This window comes from Triticum aestivum, chromosome 1B, assembly GCF_018294505.1.
Source record: "Triticum aestivum cultivar Chinese Spring chromosome 1B, IWGSC CS RefSeq v2.1, whole genome shotgun sequence".
In the NCBI taxonomy this organism is placed as follows: domain Eukaryota; kingdom Viridiplantae; phylum Streptophyta; class Magnoliopsida; order Poales; family Poaceae; genus Triticum; species Triticum aestivum.
This window is the reverse complement of record NC_057795.1, coordinates 536,003,891-536,029,888: the sequence shown is the minus strand read 5'-3', so window position 1 is coordinate 536,029,888 and position 25,998 is coordinate 536,003,891. Positions and strand designations below refer to the sequence as shown.

At 46.5% G+C, this 25,998-nt stretch overlaps 1 protein-coding gene across 1 annotated transcript in view; it reads left to right on the top strand.

The window, feature by feature from the left end:
- The window catches only part of LOC123136773 (probable methyltransferase PMT23), a gene marked incomplete in the record, with an annotated part of 5,235 nt that extends 586 nt beyond the window's left edge, over window positions 1–4,649 (top strand). Inside the window, 8 exon segments of the mRNA XM_044556268.1 lie at window positions 1–531; window positions 944–1,093; window positions 1,721–1,991; window positions 2,119–2,229; window positions 2,639–2,810; window positions 3,065–3,316; window positions 3,833–4,027; window positions 4,095–4,649. Coding sequence (XP_044412203.1) covers window positions 1–531; window positions 944–1,093; window positions 1,721–1,991; window positions 2,119–2,229; window positions 2,639–2,810; window positions 3,065–3,316; window positions 3,833–4,027; window positions 4,095–4,284 — 1,872 coding nt within the window.
- Between the last annotated feature and the right edge of the window lie 21,349 nt (window positions 4,650–25,998).

Here is a 25,998-nt window from a genome sequence, read left to right as displayed (position 1 = left end):
CCCTCCCGCCCCTCCCGCCTCTCCGCCCCCTCCCCCTATCTTCCTCACCAGCAGCACAGCCCAACCCCAGTTCCCACCCCCGGAGGCTCGTCCGACCCGCAACCAAACGGCCCAGCCGCTGCCGCTGCAAAATCAGATGTCAAAGCCGACGCATCGCGGCCGAACGCCCCCGTCACCGTCGCAGGGGGCAGTGGACCCAGCGACCCGTCGCGGTCAGTCGACGACAGCAGCCACCCGGCGGCAGTCGACGTGGATGCCACAGCCGTCGACGCGGCGGGAGTGGATGGCGGCGAGGCTGAGGACGACGGCGCGGTGGCGGAGGTGAGGTGGGAGACGTGCAAGGTCAGGAGGGGGGTGTCGGCCACGGACTACATCCCGTGCCTCGACAACATCAGGGCAATCAAGGCGCTGCGCTCCAGGCGGCACATGGAGCACCGGGAGCGCCACTGCCCCGCGCCGCCGCCCAGGTGCCTGGTGCGGATGCCCTCTGGGTACCGGCTCCCCGTGCCGTGGCCGCGCAGCCGTGACATGGTGAGGACATTCGCGCTTGCCTTTGTCGGTAAGACACGGAAGCGGCTCTCTGCTTTCTTCGTTTATATCATCCATGCCGTTTTTCTTTATGTGATTGGGTGATCAACTGCCAATGAGGTTGCCTATTTTGATTTATCGTGGAGTCAATGTCTTAAATTTGGTATAAGAACATGATCAATAAACAGTGCAAACTAGGTGCATTCTCCTTTTCTGGAAGCTACTGTGCTTTAGGATGTCTAATTTGGTATTGAGTAGCAGTGTAACTGGGGTAACTATGTGACAGCATTAGGATCCTTGATCCTTCAAACATTATGAGGTTTCAAGGTAGATGGTGAATCCTGTACAGTTTACCACTAATGATTATCTAATTAGCAGACCACTAATGATTATTTATCTCCTTTCTGAATTCCAGATTTGGTACAACAATGTTCCTCATCCAAAACTGGTGGAATATAAGAAGGATCAGAATTGGGTTACAAAGTCTGGTGATTATCTTGTTTTCCCCGGAGGCGGAACTCAGTTCAAAGATGGTGTTGCAAGATACATAGAGTTTGTAGAACAGGTATTACTCTATCACGTTGATCTATTATTGAACAGGCGCACTTTGCTAGAAAATTCTAGGTAGTTTTATGGCCAAGTGAATTCTGTGTACTTTTGAATGTAGATGCATCTTGTATGTACGTTTGCCAATGTACAGTATTTCCTTTGGTAACATTGAGGCTTTAGGGATGAATATAAATGCTTTGCAAACATGCAACAATAATAACACCAGTAGCAAGATAACACTATTGTATTTGTTTCAGTTGAGCCCCTAAACTATATTAATCTGTTGTAATAACCACCTTCATGTTAACATCTTCCTGCTTTTTTCTTGTGGTTAAGTCAAGAGCTTTTCATTCAGTTATCAAGTTCTGGATACAATCAGCCTTTGGTTAGTTTCATCTTGTGTATTTTACCTTTTTTGTTAAAGTAGAACATGTAAATATGTGCTCTTGCAGGTAGTGTAAATCTATACTGCTATTGTTTGATTTGGCACATACTATTGTGCTTGCCTTGCTTAAATAATTAATCCTATTGAGGTATTAGTTGTTTAATGGTTTCCCAAGAATGCTGCTATGGGTCTTCGTGACAGTTCCTTGTTTTTTCTCTCTAAGGTCATATCATGATTTCCTGTCATAATTTGCTGTAGATAATGCCGACCATTCAATGGGGAACACATACAAGAACTGTCCTGGATGTTGGATGTGGTGTTGCTAGCTTTGGTGGATACCTGCTTGATAGGAATGTCATTACTATGTCATTGGCCCCTAAAGATGAGCATGAAGCTCAGATACAGTTTGCATTAGAGCGTGGAATTCCAGCATTTCTAGGAGTAATTGGAACTCAAAAGCTCCCTTTCCCTGATAATGCATTTGATGTTGTCCATTGTGCAAGGTGCAGGGTCCATTGGTATGCGAATGGCAAGTGTTCTATTTCTCCATGGCATTTTTAAGCTACCGTAGTATCTATATCTCATCCTTTTCAGATATATACCATTTTTCTCCTGCTAATTTGTTTCTAAATATCCATTTCTATTGGAATGTGCAGGTGGAAAACCACTACTGGAGCTTAACAGAGTGCTAAGGCCTGGAGGATTTTTCGTTTGGTCTGCAACACCTGTCTATCGCAAAGAACAAAGAGATCAAGATGACTGGAATGGTTCGTGACCGTATCATATAAAATTATATGTTCAGCCTCAGTTCTCATCCTAGTAATACTATCTTTGAGATTGCCGCAAGTGTTAAGTGAACTGATAGTCATATCTGTGAGGACTGCTGACCAAACACGCTATAATACTGACTGACGCAAAGTTGGACACTAGACAGAAGTGTGGTAGCTACTAGCTACTTCTATCTTAGATCAATTCTGTAGAAAAGGATATCCATATCCTCCTAATTCAGTAAATGATGTCACTACTAAGCAAAGGACATCATAATTCAGTATTTTACTCAAGTTTCTAAAGATGTCTACAGCAGTGCCTCGTTAATATTATGTATAGTTTGCAAGTAACTAGTGCCATTTTTGTGGCCGGTTTTGTGCTAACTGGGAAATCCTTTACATGTGGCAGCAATGGTTACTCTGACCAAATCAATGTGCTGGAGGACGGTTGTAAAATCTGAAGATATTAATGGAATTGGTGTTGTTATATATCAAAAACCAACCTCAAATTCTTGCTACCTTGAGAGGAAAACTAATGAACCCCTCCTGTGTTCCAAGAAAGATGGATCACGTTTTCCTTGGTACGTTATAGCTTGCTTCATTTCTCTCATTGTCGTTTCACCAAAGTTCAGACTGCTAGTGGTCTTGTAGCATCTAGTGGCCTCTCTGATTATAATTTACTGGCTCATGGGCAGAAATCAGTTGTGTGATCGATATACCATTTGCAGCCTATCCTTACTGTAGATATTGTAGATATCATAGTTTATATGTAACTAATACTGCAGTTTTGAATTGGTTTCATCTATACCCACTTATTTTATCTTTGCTTTTGCAGGTACGCTCCTCTTGATAGTTGCATTTTGCCAACTGCTGTTTCCAGTTCAGATGAAACAAGCAACTCTCCCCTTGTGTGGCCTGAAAGGCTTATCAGATACGCAAGTGTGCCTGATGATTCTGCTACTATCGAAAAGTTTGATGCTGATACAAAATATTGGAAACAAGTCATTTCAGAAGTATATTATAATGACTTTCCAGTTAATTGGTCAAGTGTCCGTAATGTAATGGACATGAATGCTGGTTATGGAGGGTAAGAGAACACAAATTTCTGCTGATTAGTTTTATGATATTCATTTTCTTATGCCACCAATATCGATCCTTGTAGCTTTTAGTGCTTCTACTTTTGCTTTTTTGGTGATGTTGCTTCATTGATGATTTGGGCCTGAGTTTTGGCGATACACATATGTACTACCCCCGTCCCAAAATATAAGACGTTTTTTGCAGTTTAAAGTTGAACTGCAAAATCTTCTTATATTTTGGGACGGAGGTAGTAGTTCGTTAGTACAAGATTCCATGAACTCACTGATCCTCCCTCAGCAATGGAGTAAATGTTTCTCCTTAGTGGTTACTAATTATTTTGGACCGCCAAGTCAGATGTCTGTTTATGCAACCCAGAAACTTCCTTTAGTGGTATTATAGATCGTATTTCTGTAATTAGATGTAGATCGACATATGTTTTTTTTGGAACCAGGTATAGTTGTTATCAAACTAGCTAATGACTATGTTGTGATGGGGATATTAATCAGGCTTAGTTTTGGTGAACCAGGTTTGCAGCAGCACTTGTTGATAAACCATTATGGGTTATGAATGTGGTACCTATTGACCAGCCAGATACCTTGCCAGTTATTTTTAGCAGAGGTTTGATTGGGGTATATCATGATTGGTGCGAATCTTTCAACACATACCCAAGGACCTATGATGTTCTTCACATGAGTGATCTCCTTGGAAGTCTTACAAAGAGGTAATGAATTATAGGACATGTGCTCCTTTTTGTCAGACTATAGCCTGATATCAGTGTCTCCCTTCAGGTGTGACATCCTTGAAGTAGCAGCCGAAGTCGACCGGATATTGAGGCCTGGCGGATGGTTGGTGCTGAAAGACACCATGGACATGATAAAAAAGATGCGCCCGGTTCTTCGCTCTCTGCACTATGAGACCGTAATCGTGAAGCGGCAATTCCTTGTCGGTAAAAAGACTTTCTGGCGTCCCAGGCGATAAAGCTGACATGGACCAAACTTCTAAGGGAGTCAACCAAAGCACTAAGATTCTGTTGATTCTTTGAGTTCTGACCTGATCAATTGTTTATACAACAGAGATGTGATTTGGTCGGGGTCCAAGGAAGCCCTGAGGTTTTCGGTGGTATAGGTACACACTTGTGCAGTCTTCTGTGCCGATTCTTTTTCCCTGCCAAAGCAAAGCAAAACGATAGGGATGGTATAGTTGTATAATCTAGTGCTAACAGATGCATACAAAGTGGATACAGGATCATCTTTTGTATACTTGTTCAACGAAATTATTTTTGTACATTGAACAATAAAGATTTTGAAGCATGTAGGAAAATATGGGCCCCTTCCTTTCTTCTATCTGTCTCCGTAGTTCTGCAAGACCAATATATGCCAGGTACTCCCTCCGTCCGAAAAAGCTTGTCCCTCGAATGGATGTATCTAGCATCAAGTTAGTGTTAGATAGATCCATTTAAGGAACAAGCTTGGGACGTAGATACATTCATTTTTCGGACAGAGGGAATATATATATCTGCAGATGTCCAGTGCACGCGGGCTACCAGAATGTAAGATTCCCTCGCACGGTGCACAGATGTTTTTTTTTTTTTTTGGCATGTGGCGCACAGATGTATTACTCCTTTCCTCTGATGAGGCAGATACCTTCTGGCGATTGAATTGAGCACAAGACGAACTTGTCAAGGATAGCCATATACATTCTCCGTTCAAGATTGTATGAACGTTTTTGAAATGTGACTGAATTTATTTTCAAATGCTTGCAGAACTTGGGCCTCCCAAGATATTGTTCTTCCTTGGAAGCTTTTGAGACTTGTACCAATGTACCATAGCTTCCTCCTTTTTAGAGAGAGAAATAGGCACTGCGCAGCTTTTCATAGGAAGCTTAAAATGGTCTCAAAGTTACTGGACTAGCTAGAATAATTGTACCCGCTTGGATTGTCGTTTTCAATCCAGACGAAAATAAAGCATACACCTGTAGAGTAAATCTGGGTGTGTAAATTTATATACACCGAATCCAAGCGGGGCCTCAATCTGTTTTCCACGATCATTGCTGGGTGGGTTGCAGCGCGCGCGGTGTCGTCTTTGGTGCGGCAGCTGTACGAGGCCCCGTTAGGCGTCGGTGCAAATGACCGTCGTTGTTACACGGAAAGCAAAAAACCTAAGAACATCTACTACAACTGGACTTTTTGTTCTGACCAAAATACAAGGAGACCTAAGAACATCTACAACTGGACTTTTTGTTCTGACCAGTGGGACGACTCTGTTATTGACGCTCAATTTTTTTCGACCAAACCGGCCTCTTCAAATGATCCATATATGTTCGGACTGACCGACACCGCTCATATTCAGCCCAAATATGAGGCGCCCCGAACACGTCCGGACGTATCTGTCACGCCAGGCCGGCCCATGCTGGCTCGTGCCGACCACACCCTGTCCCCACTAAAATCCCCAACAGGACCAAACCCTACCTTCACTCTCCCACTCCTCACTCCGATCCCCGTCATTCCCTCCCCTCTAGATCCCCTCCTCTCCCAATGTCGAGAACATGCAGCATCCAACTACGAGGACGCCCACGTCGATTGGGACGCCCACGTCCACGTGACGGAGGCAGACGACAATGAGGAGCTTGTCGTCTGCATCGCGCTGCAGCGGGCGCAGATGGACATGGGTGGTAGCTCGAGCTCTGCTTCGTCCCTATCACTCGACAATGCAGAGCGAACGCGCCGTCTTACCATGGACCACACGCGCAGCGCTGCTACCTGGAGGCCCTCCCCAACCCCTCCGACGGATGCTCCTCACAATCATCGGTGGGTGCTTGTGCTCGCACTTCCGTAGATGCGCCTGGCTGAATCGGAGGCGCGCGCCACACGCCGCGATAGGGAGTGAGTGAGGGAGTGGATGGCGGCGCCTGAGGTATCTTCCTCCCACCGGTCTCGCGTCTAGCTAGCGGTCAATGCCGAGGGGCAGCTCCTCGCGGTAGTCCTCCGCCGCTCGCTGACCACGGCAGAGACGAATGGGCGGTGCCACCGCCGCAAGAATAGGCGCTACAGCTCGTCATCGAGCAGTCAGAGCGCCTCATGGTGGAGAGGGTGGCCCTAACGCGAAAGTCCCCCGGCTTGCGAAGTACCAGGCACGTGTCGTCTGTCGTAAGGCCGACATCATGTCCTCCTCGTCCGAGAGCGGCACAACCAATGACTTTGACGATGCCCCTCCCACCGCCGACGCCAATGCGGAGGACTACAACCGCTCCCGTGACCTCAACGACAAGGGACCAGCGAGGAAGTGGTGGCTTTCGACGCCCCCGTTCATCTTCGTTTAGTAGTTTAGTTAGTTTTTAGTTTGAATCTATGTCTATTTGGTGTGATGAACCGTCTCTTTTGGTCCGATGAATTGTGATACTATGTCCATAAGGAATTACGTTAACGTTGATCTATGTCCGTTTGTTCGTTGATCCACATAGTTTCTCTCGCGTTGCATGAATAGCATGAATTCGGGACCGGATACAAGGTATACGGTTGTGGACGTTGGCATTTGAAGGGTGATCGGTCACTATTCATGGACACGTTTGGGCGCATACGCGGGAGGCTGGATCTAGTAGGTCCGGTCTTAGATGCTTTAATGAACTTAGACGGAGGAGTAGCTCTGTAGCTGCTAATTAACTGCTAGCCGAATGGAGTAATGGTCATCACCAAGCGATGCATGCTCGCCTAGCACACTGTTTTCCTCTAAAATTGTAGTACTAGCGGTTTTTGTTTTCGGAGATAGCATATGCTAACAGCCGGTGAAGTACTTTTTGAGTGGTGATCGCATATATACAATTCGTTTATTTTGCTTTCGGTTATCCCTTCATCTCTTTCTCTGCTTCTGTTTTCCCTGTGAGCTCCATGGGTGCATGCTAAAGCTTGTTTTCTTTCTCTCTTTTCCTTTTCCTTTGTGAAAAGGGATGCATGCTAACGTTGTTGATATACATATTCTATCTCACGTAGCATTTTTTCTTCTCATAAAGTGCCCGTCCGTACATGCTATCATGCATAGCGCATAATCTTGTGCGGGGAAACATAAGTAGAGTTAATCTCGATCAGACCCCACGCTAATTCGTTCCTGATCAAATATTGAGTGCTCGCTGCACTCGACAAAGAATCATTCCACCTTACGTTTGCTTAACTTTGGCTGCATATCGTCATTATTCTGTATCTATAAATGTAGCTATGATCATCTAAAATGAATAAAAAACGCGAAATATAGTACGAGAATATGGGTGCATGCATTCAAATCCAAGTAGATCCTGAGGGCACCTAGCTGTACTATTGTGCCCCCATTGCCTTTAATACAGAGGGATTAAGCAACTAAAAAAATAGAGGGATTAAGTACGCCCCATATATAGTGAAGGATCTGTCGATGTCCATTCTATTTGTGGTCTTTTTCTTTTGTCCTAATTTTTTTTGTTTCTTGTTGCTGCATTATATATTTATGGGAGCTTAGACGTGACATCCTTAAAAACATCTAGATGTGAATTAGACAAACTGAAGCCAATCCAATAATTTCAATGCGCTAATAATTTATTGGATCTCACATCACTGTCAAAATAAGTTAGAGCCACTAGCTTGAAGTAGAAATTGGGGACGTCCAGAAAATCCCTCTTGTCCCAATTGGGTATTCTGTGACAGTGGGTATTCTATGTTCGTCATGGAAACAAACAAGGACTCCCCATCAGAATTGTATTCATTTGCCTATGAGGCTTTGCAGCCTGTTGCAAGATGGGTTCAAGTGAACCAGAGATACAGGAGACACGGGAGGATAAGAGATAAAAGAAAACAACAAGCACCGACAAAACACCTCACATGGGGAACAAAGAGGGAAAACACAACACAACACAAAGAAAAGCACCACCATTGTAGTCGAACGGCATCGGCCAACCGGGACCAAGCAAAGACACTGCACCGTCGACGCCATCGAAGGGCATCACGCTCCCAGACTGCACAACGCCGCGACACCACCTGTGTCATGGGGTACATTCCAAAGGACACGTCAGGCCGAGACGGCGCCACGGCACCTGTGTGCCGCCGGCGAAGTCGAAGGGCATCGCCTGGCAGACCCAACCAAGACACTGTACCGTCGACGCAATCGAAGACGACACACTTCCGAGACTACACAACGCCGCGGCACCACTTATGCCGTGGGGCGCAGTTGAAAGGTCATGCGAGGACAAGACGGCACCACGACACCTGTGTGCCACTAGTGGGGTCGCCGGGCACCGCCTAGCAGAGACACACGAAGGAGCACTCGAGCACGACCCATAAGAACACCAACGAGAATGAGATCCCGTCAGGAAGGAAAGACGGCCAGCCCCAAGCCACGGCCCTCCCGGGTGGGAGGAAGCCGCATCCATGGCCGCCACAGTGAAGCCATGAAGCTCGACAACCCGACGGACAAGCGTCCATCCAGACCGACAACAAGACAAGGGGGGCCTCTCCGACCGTCCACCGTTGCACCCTATGTGAAGAGCAAGCCGCATCCATGGCCGCCATCTGCCTGCCAAGGAACCGCCGACCGGTGCAAACGCAGCAGGCCGATAGACGATAGAAGAGCTGACCAACGGCGTCGCCCGGCACCACGCCGGCCAAGACCACACCGGGAAGCCCAAGGCCACCCATCAAGAACCACCCAACGCCTACGTAGGAAAGCGACAGGGGAAGCCCAAACTTCAGTAGAGAAGAGGAACGGGGGCGCCCCACAATGGATCCGAGCCAGATCCGGCCGCGCACTCCGTAGCACACCCGGGCAGCAAGAGATCTGGGGCGAGCCTAGTGGAGCGCCGCCGCCTGGGAACCACCCCCCGCCCCGTGCAGAGGCCTCCATCACCGAACCACCCCGCAGCCATGGATGCAGGACGGACGCAAGAACCGGAGCACTGTCGGGAGTAGTCAGGGGCCGCCCCACACGCACCACCACCGGAGCGCCCAAAACGCCACAGATCTCGCACGAGAGAGCTGACAACCGCGCGAGGAACGAGATCCGGCCCCCGCCTGCCGCCGCCGGGGCTTTGCCCAGCGACATGTGCCCGCGGGGGCAGGGGAGGGAGGGGGTGGAGGGGGCAGCGGTGGGTGGCGGCTGGGTTTTTTGCCCGAGATGCTCCATGGGAGCGACCCCGCTTCATAATCCTTGTCGTGGTGTAGTTCAAAGTTGAGTGAAATGGATAAATACGAACAAAGTAAAACATTTTGGATATAAGATGTTTTGGATACTTCAATATGAACCACATATGGACTGAAATGAGTGAACAAACGCACTAAAACGTATCTATATACATCCGATTCAGAAAAAAGTGAACATCTTTTATTTGTGAATGGAGGGAGTGTCGTGGTTCTAAGACTGACAGTAGAAAGGGGGGTAGGTATGGAGAGGCAAGATCTCAGCTATGGTGAAGTCGTACGCACAAGATTTACAAGTTCAGGCCCTTCACGGTGGAAGTAAAAGCCCTACTTCTCGGTGCCTGGAGGCGGTCGACTGGATTATATGTGTGTGGTGTTATAGGGGGTGCGAACCCTTGTCCCAAAGGAGGGGGGTGGCTTATATAGAGTGCGCCAGGACCCCATCCATCCTCCATTACAAGGGGCTTAATGTACATAAAGTAGGGGCGTTACTGATAACGCCGACCATAAGTGCTATTAATGACCTTAAATACTACTGAGTGAACGTCTGACCGTTGCAGTGCTGAGTGACTCCTGGTCTCCAGTAGGTCGAGTGATTCCTTATATGGTCGAGTGACAACAGGTAGGAGGGGTATCCAAGTGTTATGATTGGTCGAGTGGATTGCACTCAACACCTTTGACTGGGGGTTCTTTGTTGCCTCTTGGACTTCTTATCTTTTAGGGTAGTGACCTTGGGTAGGCCGTATAGGTCAGGCCTATGACCCTACCCCGGGTCTGTACCCTCATCAGTAGCCCCTGAATGGATTAAGGTTCGAGTGGAAAGTAGGTTGAAGTTGAACTTGTTCCGAGCTTTGTGTCTCGCGAGTGTTTTATACAGGACGGAAGGCTTACATTGGTGCTTCAGCTTCGATTTAGTCGCCTTGATCCATTCAGAGAGTTGCCGAATGAACTTGTAGCATCATTCGCTGAGTGCTGTCTTGTGGCGCAGAATCTTTGGCGCGATTGATTGCAGTGTATCTCGGATTTCACGGGATTCAAAATTTCGGGGAAGCGCGCGGGACGGGGCGTGCCGAAGTAAGCGGGGCGGATAAACAATAGCGCCTTGATCTCCGCACCACCTTTTTCGCCACGTACGTCGCGCGCGACTGTTGCGGGATTTGACAGGATCGCCCGGTCCCACATGTCAGCCACTCGGAAGCGGCCCTTTATAAGGAGACGAAGCCGAGGCGTCTGCACATCGTGCGTCTGTTTTCTTTCTTCTTCCTCTGCTTCTCCACTGCATCTGGCTCCTCCACTCTCGACGCCGCCGCTCCGCCACCATGGTGAAGGACAAGACGGCGGCGCTGAAATGCGTGAAGAAGGTGACGGGGGCGGCGAAGGGCAAGAAGCAGAATCGTGGGTCGTCATCGCGCTCGGGGCTGCCGCCAGGTTGGATCCAGGGCGATTGGATCTGGTCTTCACTCCGGCAGGAAGATCTGGATGAGCTGGTGGAGTCCGGGCTGATCGCCAAGGGTGCAGCAGGCTGCTTGAGGGGGCGATGGAGCCGCAGCCTCGACCGGGTGAGTTTGTACTGCTCGCCACCCACATCGACCGGGGCTTCTCGCTTCCTTCGCACCCCTTCTTCCGAGGCTTCTTGAACTTCTTCAGTGCCCAACTCCATCATTTTTCTCCCAATACCATCCCGTACCTTGTCGCGTTCGTGTCTATGTGTGAGAACTTTCTGGGGTGTCGACCGCACTGGGGGTCTTTTCAAACATATTTTCACCATCCATTCTCAGTCGGTGAAGAAAGCGAACACGAGTGATGAGAAAACCCATGTCATTCAGATGTGTGGGGGTTTGGGTATCCAGAAGAGGCAGAGGAGTTCTTTTCCTTCCATGACTCTCCCTAAATCGGTTAGGAGCTGGCAGTCGACCTGGTTCTACTGCTAGGACCTCGCAACCCCAGGTCAGTCGATCAGCCTTCCCCACTTCACTTTTGACCGTGTCCAGACTCCTTCCTCGCTGAAAGTGACTGTTGCTGAGAACGTGGAGACGAAGATGCTGGTTGAGAAAGTGGTCCAACTGATCAATGAGGGTGTCACTGGCATGGACCTGCTGGAAGTATTCCCCAGTCGACGCATCCAGCCCCTTTAGGCCCATGACCATCCCATGTGGCTATACTCTGGGGCTGACGACACTGCTCGTGTTCATTCAGAGGAAGTGCCAGCCAAGACCATGGCCATGTGGTTGAAGTGCATTACAGGCAACAAAGACAACCCCAGAGGAGCCAGGAGAGTCGTTCCCTTCAGTGATGACAATCAGCCCGACAAGGTATGTTCTTCATTCTGACTATCTTTGCATATACATTCCGACTGCTCTTGAGCTCGATTGACTTTTACTCGACTTCTTGTCTTGTAGGTTTTTACTGACATGTATTCGATGCGCAATGGTGAACAAGTTCTAGAGCAGGGCCAGGAGGGAGAGGCCAGTGCGGAGGAGAGCGGTGAATGGGAATCTTTGGATGAAGAAGAGGAGGAGGAAAGCAAGGAGTCAGATGACAAGGAGGCGGTCGACTCGCCGCCGCGCTCTGAACACCGATCCAAGCAACACCATGACCCGGTGGGCGGGCACGGAAAGAATGTGGCTCCAAGTACCCAAACGCAGAAGCGCACTCGGACATCGACTCCGGAGCCAACAGAGAAAGTCGTGAAGCAGCCAAAGGTTGCTCCTCCAAAGACTTGGAAGACTCCGAGGATCAAGATGGGCGTCCCTGTTGCTTCAGGGTGAGCATATTTCTTGCATTTATCTAGGCCGACTGGTACTTCTGTTCTGACCGAATGGATCATGTATCTTTCCAGCCCAACCTCTGCTGCGACTGACATGAATATTGACAAAGCTCCAGAAGATGAGGAGACCGACGATGCAGCCACCTCCCGAGCTGGTAAGTCCGTTCGACCAGAACTCATTTAGTCGATTGAGTTATCGGTCGGCTGAATTTCCGATGTTTTTCTTTCGCTGCAGTTCTGCGAGACATCATCGTGCTTCCCGATGATGATGAAGAAGAAGTGCCTCTACAGGAGAGGAGGAGGAGAGGCGGGGGCTCAAGCAGGAGAGGGCTTGAAGTTCAAGTCCCTCAGTCGACGTTGGTGCTTGAGGCGGTGGTCGAGCGATCCGAGATCTGGTTCGGACCAACGTCACATTCACCAACCCGCTGACGACTGATCATCCGTCGGGGTCGACTGCTCCGGCTCCTGCTGCTCCAGTGCAACTCCACGCATCTGACCCAGTAGCTGCTTCGGCCGCCTTGGAGCCATCACTTTTTGCTGCATACCAGACCCCGGATGACTCGCCAAGTGCTGCCAGGGAGGCTCTAAAGGAAATATGCCCTAGAGGCAATAATAAAGTTATTATTTATTCCCTTATTTCATGATAAATGTTTATTATTCATGCTAGAATTGTATTAACCAGAAACATAATACATGTGTGAATACATAGACAAACATAGTGTCACTAGTATGCCTCTACTTGACTAGCTCGTTAAGCAAAGATGGTTAAGTTTCGTAACCATAGACATGAGTTGTCATTTGATTAATGGGATCACATCATTAGGAGAATGATGTGATTGACTTGACCCATTCCGTTAGCTTAGCACTTGATCGTTTAGTATGTCGCTATTGCTTTCTTCATGACTTATACATGTTCCTATGACTATGAGATTATGTAACTCCCGCTTACCGGAGGAACACTTTGTGTGCTACCAAACATCACAACGTAACTGGGTGATTATAAAGGTGCTCTATAGGTGTCTCCGAAGGTACTTGTTGAGTTGACGTATTTTGAGATTAGGATTTTTCACTCCGATTGTCGGAGAGGTATCTCTGGGCCCTCTCGGTAATGCACATCACTATAAGCCTTGCAAGCAATGTAGCTAATGAGTTAGTTACGGGATGATGCATTACATAACGAGTAAAGAGACTTGCCGGTAATGAGATTGAACTAGGTATTGAGATACCGGCGATCGAATCTCGGGTAAGTAACATACCGATGACAAAGGGAACAACGTATGTTGTTATGCGGTTTGACCGATAAAGATCTTCGTAGAATATGTGGGAGCCAATATGAGCATGCAGGTTCCGCTATTGGTTATTGACCGGAGACGTGTCTCAGTCATGTATACATAGTTCTCGAACCCGTAGGGTCCGCACGCTTAAAGTTCGATGACGGTTAAGTTTATGTGTTTTGATGTACCGAAGGTAGTTCGGAGTCCCGGATGTGATCACGGACATGACGAGTGTCGATGTACAAAAGTAGGGGCCTAGATTTTGACCCCTTTACTTGTGCACGTGCAGTCAGAGCCACCTGCCACGATCACACATGAGCAAGGCAAGAGAGGGGAGCCGGAGAAAAGACAAAGCCACAGGGACAAGCAAAGCAAACAACAAAGGACCAAGACCACAAAGGACGCACGGGCAACACAGGTTTCCCCGGCAAGGACCCTTGCCGAGGGCAGCCTCAGCAGCCCCGACAAGAGCCTTGCTGGGGCAACTCGTCCACACCCGCTGAGCGAGCCACCCTCGAGCCCACCAACGCTGAGAAGTCGCGTTGGGACAGGGTTCGGGAGGCACCTCCGTGGTGGCATGCAGATCTTTGTGAAGACAAAGAGCAATCAAGATCAAAATAGGATAGGAAGGCAACCATCCCCACCGAAGAAACCCACAGGGCCCCCCGGCAAGGTCCTTGCCGGGGGAGCCAGTAGGCCACGGCAAGACCCTTGCCGGGTCACCCTGCAAGACCATCGCCAAGCGCACCAGGAAGGCCACTGCCAGGCACGCACCAACCAAGTTCCCACCGTTGTTCGTACGCAGCTACCGACCCAACCAGCTGGGCAGGCACCTGCATGGCAGCATGCAATCCTTCGTGGAGGCTCCACCATCGCGCCACCTCAGTTACCTGCCTGCCTACATGGCGCTGCATGTGTTGCTGGCCGGGGCGCGTGTCGAAGCCAGGAGGGGCAACGACGGACGGGACGGGCCTCACCCCTGTCCCTCGATAAAGTGAAGGACACCTAAGCCCCGCATTTAATGCGTCTTGTCCTCTAATACTAGCGATAACCTCGCAACACTGTAGCACCTTTCCACCTCCTGTGTGCCACTGTGGCAGCCCCTTTTGCCTATAAAAGGAGGCCCATGGCGTACTGAGAGGGGATTCGGCTCTTTTGAACCTCGCAGCACCCAGAGCTAGTTCGATAGCTTAAGAACACTAATACAACCACCAAAGCAAGATCATAGGGTTTTACGCATCTTTGCGGCCCGAACCTGGGTAAATCCCCTTTGTGTCATCCGCTAGTCCCGCTCTTCTCACGATTCCGCGCCCCGCAACCGTAGTAGGGATTCCAGTGATCCCATAGTTGTCGTTTCCCACCGACAACGAGGAGTCTTGAAATGGTCGAGACATAAAGATCAATATATTGGACGACTATATTTGGACACCGGAATGGTTCCGTGTGAGATTGGGACAATACCGGAGCACCGGGAGCTTATCGGAACCCCCCGGGAGGTATATGGGCCTTAATGGGCTTTAGTGGAAAGGAGGGGAAAGGAGCAAGGGAGGGGGCGCCCCCCAAGCCCAATCCGAATTGGGAAGGGGGCCAGACCCCCTTTCCTTCCTCCCTCCCTCCTCTTCCTTGGGCGCGCCTCCTCTTCCCGGCCGGCCCTCTCCTCCCCTCCTTTATATAAGGAGGAGAGGGGCACCCCATAGACACAACAATTGATCCCTTGGATCTCTTAGTCGTGTGCGGTGCCCCCCTCCACCATAATCCACCTTGATAATATTGTAGTGGTGCTTAGGCGAAGCCCTGTGTCGGTAGAACATCATCATCATCACCACACCATCGTGCTGATAGAACTCTCCCTCAAAGCTTGGCTGGATCGGAGTTCGAGGGACATCATCGAGTTGAACGTGTGTAGAACTCGGAGGTGCTGTGCATTCGGTACTTGATCGGTCGGATCATGAAGACCTACGACTACATCAACCGGGTTATGCTAACGCTTCCGCTTTCGGTCTACGATGATACGTGGACACACTCTCTCCTCTCGTTGCTATGCATCACCATGATCTTGCATGTGCGTAGGAATTTTTTTGAAATTACTACGTTACCCAACAGTGGCATCCGAGCCTGGTTTTATGCGTAGATGTTATATGCACGAGTAGAACACAAGTGAGTTGTGGGCGATACAAGTCATATTGCTTACCAGCATGTCATTCTTTGGTCCGGCGGTATTGTTGGATGAAGCGGCCCGGACCGACATTACGCATACGCTTATGTGAGACTAGTTCTACCGACGTGCTTTGCACATAGGTGGCTGGCGGGTGTCAGTTTCTCCAACTTTAGTTGAACCGAGTGTGGCTACGCCCGGTCCTTGAGAAGGTTAAAACAACACTAACTTGACGAACTATCGTTGTGGTTTTGATGCGTAGGTAAGAACGGTTCTTGCTCAGCCCGTAGCAGCCACGTAAAACTTGCAACAACAAAGTAGAGGACGTCTAACTTGTTTTTGCAGGGCATGTTGTGATGCGATATGGTCAAGACGTGATGCTATATTTTATTGTATGAGATGATCATGTTTTGTAACCGAGTTATCGGCAACTGGCAGGAGCCATATGGTTGTCGCTTTATTGTATGCAATGCAATCGCCCTGTAATTGCTTTACTTTATCACTAAGCGGTAGCGATAGTCATAGAAGCAATAGTTGGCGGGACGACAACGATGCTATGATGGAGATCAAGGTGTTGCGCCAGTGACGATTGTGATCATGACGGTGCTTCGAAGATGGAGATCACAAGCACAAGATGATGATGGCCATATCATATCACTTATATTGATTGCATGTGATGTTTATCTTTTATGCATCTTATCTTGGTTTGATTGATGGTAGCATTATAAGATGATCTCTCACTAAATTTCAAGATAAAAGTGTTCTCCCTGAGTATGCACCATTGCCAAAGTTCGTCGTGCCCAGACACCACGTGATGATCGGGTGTGATAAGCTCTACGTCCATCTACAACGGGTGCAAGCTAATTTTGCACACACAGAATACTCAGGTTAAACTTGACAAGCCTAGCATATGCAGATATGGCCTCGGAACACTGAGACCGAAAGGTCGAGCATGAATCATATAGTAGATATGATCAACATAGTGATGTTCACCATTGAAAACTACTCCATTTCACGTGATGATCGGTTATGGTTTAGTTGATTTGGATCACGTGATCACTTAGATGATTAGAGGGATGTCTATCTAAGTGGGAGTTCTTAAGTAATATGATTAATTGAACTTAAATTTATCATGAACTTAGTACCTGATAGTATTTTGCTTGTCTATGTTTGTTGTAGATAGATGGCCCGTGCTGTTGTTCCGTTAAATTTTAATGCGTTCCTTGAGAAAGCAAAGTTGAAAGATGATGGTAGCAATTACATGGACAGGGTCCATAACTTGAGGATTATCCTCATTGATGCACAGAAGAGTTACGTCCTGGAAGCACCGCTAGGTGTACCACCTACGCCAGCTACTGTAGACATTGTGAGTGCCTGGCAGTCGCGTGTTGATGACTACTCTATAGTTGAGTGTGCCATGCTTTACGGCTTAGAACCGGGACTTCAACGACGTTTTGAACGTCATGGAGCATATGAGATGTTCCAGGAGTTGAAGTTAATATTCAAGCAAATGCCCTGGATTGAGAGATATGAAGTCTCCAATAAGTTCTACAACTGCAAGATGGAGGAGAATAGTTCTGTCAGTGAACATATACTCAAAATATCTGGGTATTGCAATCACTTGATTCAACTGGGAGTTAATCTTCCGAATGATAGTGTCATTGACAGAATTCTGCAATCACTACCACCAAGCTACAAGAGCTTTGTGATGAACTATAATATGCAAGGGATGAACAAGACAATTCCCGAGCTCTTCGCAATGCTAAAGGCTGCGGAGGTAGAAGTCAAGAAGGAACATCAAGTGTTGATGGTCAACAAGACCACCAGTTTCAAGAAAAAGGGTAAAGGGAAGAAGAAGGGGAACTTCAAAAAGAATGGCAAACAAGTTACTGCTCAAGAGAAGAAACCCAAATCTGGACCTAAGCCTGAGACTGAGTGCTTCTACTGCAAGCAGACTGGTCACTGGAAGCGGAACTGCCCCAAGTATTTGGCGGATAAAAAGGATGGCAAGGTGAACAAAGGTATATGTGATATACATGTTATTGATGTGTACCTTACCAGAGCTCGCAGTAGCACCTGGGTATTTGATACTGGTTCTGTTGCTAATATTTGCAACTCAAAACAGGGATTACGGATTAAGCGAACACTAGCTAAGGACGAGGTGACGATGCACGTGGGAAATGGTTCCAAAGTCGATGTGATCGCCGTCGGCATGCTACCTCTACATCTACCTTCGGGATTAGTTTTAGACCTAAATAATTGTTATTTGGTGCCAGTGTTTAGCATGAACATTATATCTGGATCTTGTTTGATGCAAGACGGTTATTCATTTAAATCGGAGAATAATGGATGTTCTACTTATATGAGTAATATCTTTTATGGTCATGCACCCTTGAAGAGTGGTCTATTTTTGATGAATCTCGATAGTAGTGATACACATATTCATAATGTTGAAGCCAAAAGATGTAGAGTTGATAATGATAGTGCAACTTATTTGTGGCACTGCCATTTGGGTCATATTGGTGTAAAGCGCATGAAGAAACTCCATACTGATGGACTTTTGGAATCACTTGATTATGAATCACTTGGTACTTGCAAACCATGCCTCATGGGAAAGATGGCTAAAACACCGTTCTCCGGAACTATGCAGCGAGCAACTGATTTGTTGGAGATCATACATACTGATGTATGTGGTCCAATGAATGTTGAGGCTCGCGGCGGGTATCATTATTTTCTCACCTTCACAGATGATTTAAGCAGATATGGGTATATCTACTTAATGAAACATAAGTCTGAAACATTTGAAAAGTTCAAAGAATTTCATAGTGAAGTTGAAAATCATCGTAACAAGAAAATAAAATTTCTACGATCTATCGTGGAGGAGAATATTTGAGTTACGAGTTGGGTATACATTTGAAACAATGCGGAATAGTTTCGCAACTCACACCACCCGGAACACCACAGCGTAAAGGTGTGTCCGAACATCGTAATCGTACTTTACTAGATATGGTGCGATCTATGATGTCTCTTACTGATTTACTGCTATCATTTTGGGTTTATGCTTTAGAGACGGCTGCATTCACGTTAAATAGGGCACCATCAAAATCCGTTGAGACGACTGTTGGAAATATGCCCTAGAGGCAATAATAAATTAGTTATTATTATATTTCCTTGTTCATGATAATCGTTTATTATCCATGCTATAATTGTATTGATAGGAAACTCAGATACATGTGTGGATACATAGACAACACCATGTCCCTAGTAAGCCTCTAGTTGACTAGCTCGTTGATCAATAGATGGTTACGGTTTCCTGACCATGGACATTGGATGTCATTGATAACGGGATCACATCATTAAGAGAATGATGTGATGGACAAGACCCAATCCTAAGCCTAGCACAGAGATCGTGTAGTTCATATCTAAAGCTTTTCTAATGTCAAGTATCCTTTCCCTAGACCATGAGATTTTGCAACTCCCGGATACCGTAGGAATGCTTTGGGTGTACCAAACATCACAACATAACTGGGTGGCTATAAAGGTGCACTACATGTATCTCCGAAAGTGTCTGTTGGGTTGGCACGAATCGAGACTGGGATTTGTCACTCCGTGTAAACGGAGAGGTATCTCTGGGCCCACTCGGTAGGACATCATCATAATTTGCACAGTGTGATCAAAGAGTTGATCGCGGGATGATGTGTTCCGGAACGAGTAAAGAGACTTGCCGGTAACGAGATTGAACAAGGTATCGGTATACCGACGATCAAATCTCGGGCAAGTATAATACCGCTAGACAAAGAGAATTGTATACGGGATTGATTGAGTCCTTGACATCGTGGTTCATCCGATGAGATCATCGTGGAACATGTGGGAGCCAACATGGGTATCCATATTCCGCTGTTGGTTATTGACCGTAGAACGTCTCGGTCATGTCTGCATGGTTCCCGAACCCGTAGGGTCTGCACACTTAAGGTTCGATGATGCTAGGGTTATAAAGGAAGTTTGTATGTGGTTACCGAATGTTGTTCGGAGTCCCGTATGAGATCCTGGACGTCACGAGGAGTTCCGGAATGGTCCGGAGGTAAAGATTTATACATGGGAAGTCCTGTTTTGGTCATCGGAAAAGTTTTGGGTTTTATCGGTAACGTACCGGGACCACCGGGAGGGTCCCGGGGGTCCACCAAGTGGGGCCACCATCCCCGGAGGGCATCATGGGCCAAGTGTGGGAGGGGACCAGTCCCAGGTGGGCTGGTGCGCCCCCCCACCAAGGCCCAAGGCACAGGGAAGAGTGGGAGGGGGCAAACCCTAGGGCAGATGGGCCCTAAGGCCCACCCCAGGTGTGCCTCCCCTCTCTCCCCCTCTGGCCGCCACCCATATGGGATCTGGGGGTTGCCGCCACCCCTGGGGAGAGAACCCTAGAGGGGGCGCAGCCCCCTCCCCTCCCCCTATATATAGTTGAGGTCTAGGGGTTGCCCAGCACATGAGTTTTGACCTCTCACTGGCGCAGCCCTACCTCTCTCCCTTCTCCTCTCCCGCGGTGCTTGGCGAAGCCCTGCAGGATTGCCACGCTCCTCCATCACCACCACGCCGTTGTGCTACTGCTGGATGGAGTCTTCCTCAACCTCTCCCTCTCTCCTTGCTGGATCAAGGCATGGGAGACGTCACCGGGCTGTACGTGTGTTGAACACGGAGGTGCCGTCCGTTCGGCACTAGGATCTCCGGTGATTTGGATCACGACGAGTACGACTCCTTCAACCCCGTTCTCTTGAACGCTTCCACTTAGCGATCTACAAGGGTATGTAGATGCACTCTGCTTCCCCTTGTTGCTGGTTTCCCCATAGATAGATCTTGGTGACACGTAGGAAAATTTTGAATTTCTGCTACGTTCCCCAATAGTGGCATCATGAGCTAGGTCTATTGCGTAGATTCTTTGCACGAGTAGAACACAAAGTAGTTGTGGGCGTTGATTTTGTTCAATATGCTTACCGTTACTAGTCCAATCTTGTTTCGACCGTATTGTGGGATGAAGCGGCCCGGACCGACCTTACACGTACTCTTACATGAGACAGGTTCCACCGACTGACATGCACTTGGTGCATAAGGTGGCTAGCGGGTGCCAGTCTCTCCCACTTTAGTCGGAACGGATTTGATGAAAAGGGTCCTTATGAAGGCTAAATAGCAATTGGCATATCACGTTGTGGTTTTGCGTAGGTAAGAAACGTTCTTGCTAGAAACCCATAGCAGCCACGTAAAACATGCAAACAACAATTGGAGGACGTCTAACTTCTTTTTGCAGGGTATGCTATGTGATGTGATATGGCCAAGAAGAATGTGATGAATGATATGTGATGTATGAGATTGATCATGTTCTTGTAATAGGAATCACGACTTGCATGTCGATGAGTATGACAACTGGCAGGAGCCATAGGAGTTGTCTTTATTTATTGTATGACTTGCGTGTCATTGAACAACGCCATGTAATTACTTTACTTTATTGCTAACCGGTAGCCATAGTAGTAGAAGTAATAAGTTGGCGAGACAACTTCATGGAGACACGATGATGGAGATCATGATGATGGAGATCATGGTGTCATGCCAGTGACGATGATGATCATGGAGCCCCGAAGATGGAGATCAAAAGGAGCAATATGATATTGGCCATATCATGTCACTATTTGATTGCATGTGATGTTTATCATGTTTATGCATCTTATTTGCTTAGAACAACGGTAGTAAATAAGATGATCCCTCACTAAAATTTCAAGAAAGTGTTCCCCCTAACTGTGCACCATTGCGAAAGTTCGTCGTTTCGAAGCACCACGTGATGATCGGGTGTGATAGATTCTTACGTTCACATACAACGGGTGTAAGCCAGATTTACACACGCGAAACACTTAGGTTGACTTGACGAGCCTAGCATGTACAGACATGGCCTCGGAACACAAGAGACCGAAAGGTCGAGCATGAGCCGTATGGTAGATACGATCAACATGAAGATGTTCACCGATGATGACTAGTCCGTCTCACGTGATGATCAGACACGACCTAGTTGACTCGGATCATGTAATCACTTAGATGACTAGAGGGATGTCTATCTGAGTGGGAGTTCATAAGATGAACTTAATTATCCTGAACATAGTCAAAAGATCTTTGCAAATTATGTCGTAAGCTCGCACTTTAGTTCCACTGTTTAGATATGTTCCTAGAGAAAATATAGTTGAAAGTTGACACTCGCGATTATGCGGACAGTAGAAAGCTTATGTCCTTAATGCACCGCTCAGTGAGCTGAACCCCAAACGTCGTCTATGGATGTTGCGAACATCAGACATACACGCTTTGATAACTACGTAATAGTTCAGTTAAACGGTTTAGAGTTGAGGCACCAAAGACGTTTTCGAAACATCGCGGAACATATGAGATGTTTCGAGGGCTGAAATTGGGATTTCAGGCTCGTGCCCACGTCAAGAGGTATAAGACCTCCGACGTTTTTCTTAGCCTGCAAACTAAGGGAGAAAAGCTCAATCATTGAGCTTGTGCTCAGATTGTCTGAGTACAACAATCACTTGAATCGAGTGGGAGTTGATCTTCCAGATGAGATAGTGATGTTTCTCCAAAGTCATTGCCACCAAGCTGCTAGAGCTTCGTGATGAACTATAACATATCAGGGATAGATATGATGATCCTTGAGGTATTCGCGATGTTTGACACCGCGAAAGTAGAAATCAAGAAGGAGCATCAATTGTTGATGGTTGGTGAAACCACTAGTTTCAAGAAGGTCAAGGGCAAGAAGGGATACTTCATGAAACGGCAAATCAGCTGCTGCTCTAGTGAAGAAACCCAAGGTTGAACCCAAACCCGAGACTAAGTGCTTCTGTAATAAGGGGAACAGCCACTGGAGCAGAATTACCCTAGATACTTGGTAGATGAGAAGGCTGGCAAGGTCAATAGAAGTATATTGGATATACATTATGTTAATGTGTACTTTACTAGTACTCCTAGTAGCACCTGGGTATTAAGATACCGGTTCGGTTGCTAAGTGTTAGTAACTCGAAATAAAAGAGCTACGGAATAAACGGAGACTAGCTAAAGGTGAGCTGACGATATGTGTTGGAAGTGTTTCCAAGTTTGATGTGATCAAACATCGCACGCTCCCTCTACCATCAAGATTAGTATTAAACCTAAATAATTGTCATTTGGTGTTTGCGTTGAACATAGACATAGTTGGATTATGTCTATCGCAATACGGTTATTCATTTAAGGAGAATAATGGTTACTCTATTTATTTGAATAATACCTTCAATGGTCTTGCACCTAAAGGAATGGTTTATTGAATCTCAATCGCAGTGATACACATTTTCATGCCAAAAGATATAAGATAGTAATGATAGTACCACTTACTTGTGGCACTGCCATGTAAGTCATATTGGTATAAAACGCATGAAGAAGCTCCATGTTGATGGATCTTTGGACTCACTCATTTTGAAAAGTTTGAGACATGCGAACCATGTCTATTAGTGTATACGCATGAAGAAACTCCATGTGGATGGATCATTTGGACTCACTTGATTTTGAATCACTTGAGATATGCAAATTATACCACATGGGCAAGATGACTGAAAAGCCTGGTTTTCAGTAAGATGGAACAAGATAGCAACTTGTTGGAACTACCACATTTTGATGTGTGCAGTCCAATGAGTGCTGAGGCATGCAGTGAATATCGTTATGTTCTTACTTCACAGATGATTCGAGTAGATGTTGAGTATATTTACTTGATGAAACACAAGTCTGGATTACTGAATGGTTCAAGTAATTTCAGAGTGAAGTTGAAGATCATTGTGACAAGAGGATAAAATGTCTATGATATGATCACAGAGATGAGTATCTGAGTTACGAGCTTTGGCACACAATTAAGACATTGTGGAAATTGTTTCACAATTAATACTGCCTGGAACACCATAGTGTGATGGTGTGTCCGAACATCATAGTTGCACCCTATTGGATATGGTGCGTACCATGATGTCTCTTATCGGATTACCACTATCGTTCATGGGTTAGGCATTAGAGACAACCACATTCACTTTAAAATAGGGCACCACGTAATTCCATTGAGATGACACCGTGAGAACTATGGTTTAGAGAAACCTAAGCTGTCGTTTCTTGAAAGTTTGGGGCTGCGACGCTTATGTGAAAAAGTTTCATCATGATAAGCTCGAACCCAAAACGGATAAATGCATCTTAATAGGATACCCCAAATGGTTGGGTATACCTCCTAATTCAGATCGGGAAGCAAAAGTGATTGTTTCTAGAAACGGGTCCTTTCTCGAGGAAAAGTTTCTCTCGAAAGAATTGAGTGGGAGGATGGTGGACAGTTGATGAGGTTATTGAACCATCACTTCAACCAGTGTGTAGCAGGGCACAGGAAGTTGTTCCTGTGGCACCTACACCAATTGAAGTGGAAGCTTATGATAGTGATCATGAAGCTTCAGATCAAGTCACTACCAAACCTCGTAGGACGACAAGGATGCGTACTACTTCAGAGTGGTACAGTAATCCTGTCTTGAAAGTCATATTGCTAGACAACAATGAACCTACGAGCTATGGAGAAGCGATGGTGGGCCCATATTTCGACAAATGGTTAGAAGACATGAAATCCGAGATAGGATCCATGTATCATAACAAAGCATGGACTTTGGTGGACTTTCCCGATGATCGGCAAGCCATTGAGATAAATGGATCTTTAAGAAGAAGACGGACGTGGACGGTAATGTCACCGCCTATGAAGCTCGACTTGTGGCGAAGAGTTTTTCACAAGTTCAAGGAGTTGACTACGATGAGATTTTCTTATCCGTAGCGATGCTTAAGTCCGTCGGAATCATGTTAGCATTAGCTGCATTTATGAAATCTGGCAGATGGATGTCAAAAACGAGTTTCCTTACCAGTTTTCGTAAGGAAAGGTTGTATGTAATACAATCTGAAAGGTTTTGTCGATCCTAAGGATGCTAAAAGGTATGTTAGCTCCAGCGATCCTTCTAAGGACTGGAGTAAGCATCTCGGAGTTGGAATGTACGCTTTGATGAAATGATCAAAGATTTTGAGTTTATACAAAGTTTATGAGAAACTTGTATTTCCAAAGAAGTGAGTGGGAGCACTATAGAATTTCTGATGAGTATGTGTTGTTGACACATGGTTGATCAGAAATGATGTAGAATTTCTGGAAAGCATATAGGGTTATTTGAAAGGTATTTTTCAATAGAAAACCTAGATTAAGCTACTTGAACATTGAGCATCAAGATCTATGAGGATAGATAAAAAAAATGCTAAATGGTACTTTCAAATGAGCACATACCTTGACATGATCTTGAAGGTGTTCAAGATGAATCAGTCAAAGAAGGAGTTCTTGCCTGAGTTGTAAGGTATGAATTTAAGAGTTAAAGCTCGACCACGACAGAAGAGAGAGAAAGGACGAATGTCGTCCCCTATGCTTCAGACGTAGGCTCTATAGTATGCTATGCTGTGTACTGCACCGGAAGTGTGCCTAGCCATGAGTCAGTCAAGGGGTACAAGAATGATCCAGGAATGGATCATTGGACAATGATCAAAATTGTCCTTGGAGTAAATAAGGACATGTTTATCGATTATGGAGGTGATAAAGAGTTCAGCGTAAAGGGTTACGTCGATGCAAGCTTTAACACCTATCCGAGTAGCAAACCGGATACGTATAGTGGAGCAACCATTTGGAATAGCTCCAAGTGGAGCGTGGAAGCAGCATTTACAATATGACCTAGAGATTTGCAAAGTACATACGGATCTGAATGTTGCAGACCCGTTGACTAAAACTTCTCTCACAAGCAAAACAGGATCAAACCCCAGAACTCATTGAGTCTTAATACATGATGATGTGAACTAGTTTAATGACACTAGTAAACTCTTTGGATGTTGGTCACATGGCGATGTGACGTGTGAGTGTTAATCACATGGCGATGTGAACTAGATTATTGACTCTAGTGCAAGTGGGAGACTGTTGGAAATATTCCCTAGAGGCAATAATAAATTATTATTATTATATTTCCTTGTTCATGATATCGTTTATTATCCATGCTATAATTGTATTGATAGGAAACTCAGATACATGTGTGGATACATAGACAACACCATGTCCCTAGTATGACTCTAGTTGACTAGCTCGTTGATCAACAGATGGTTACGGTTTCCTGACCATGGACATTGGATGTCATTGATAACGGGATCACATCATTAGGAGAATGATGTGATGGACAAGACCCAATCTTAAGCCTAGCACAGAGATCGTGTAGTTCATATGCTAAAGCTTTTCTAATGTCAAGTA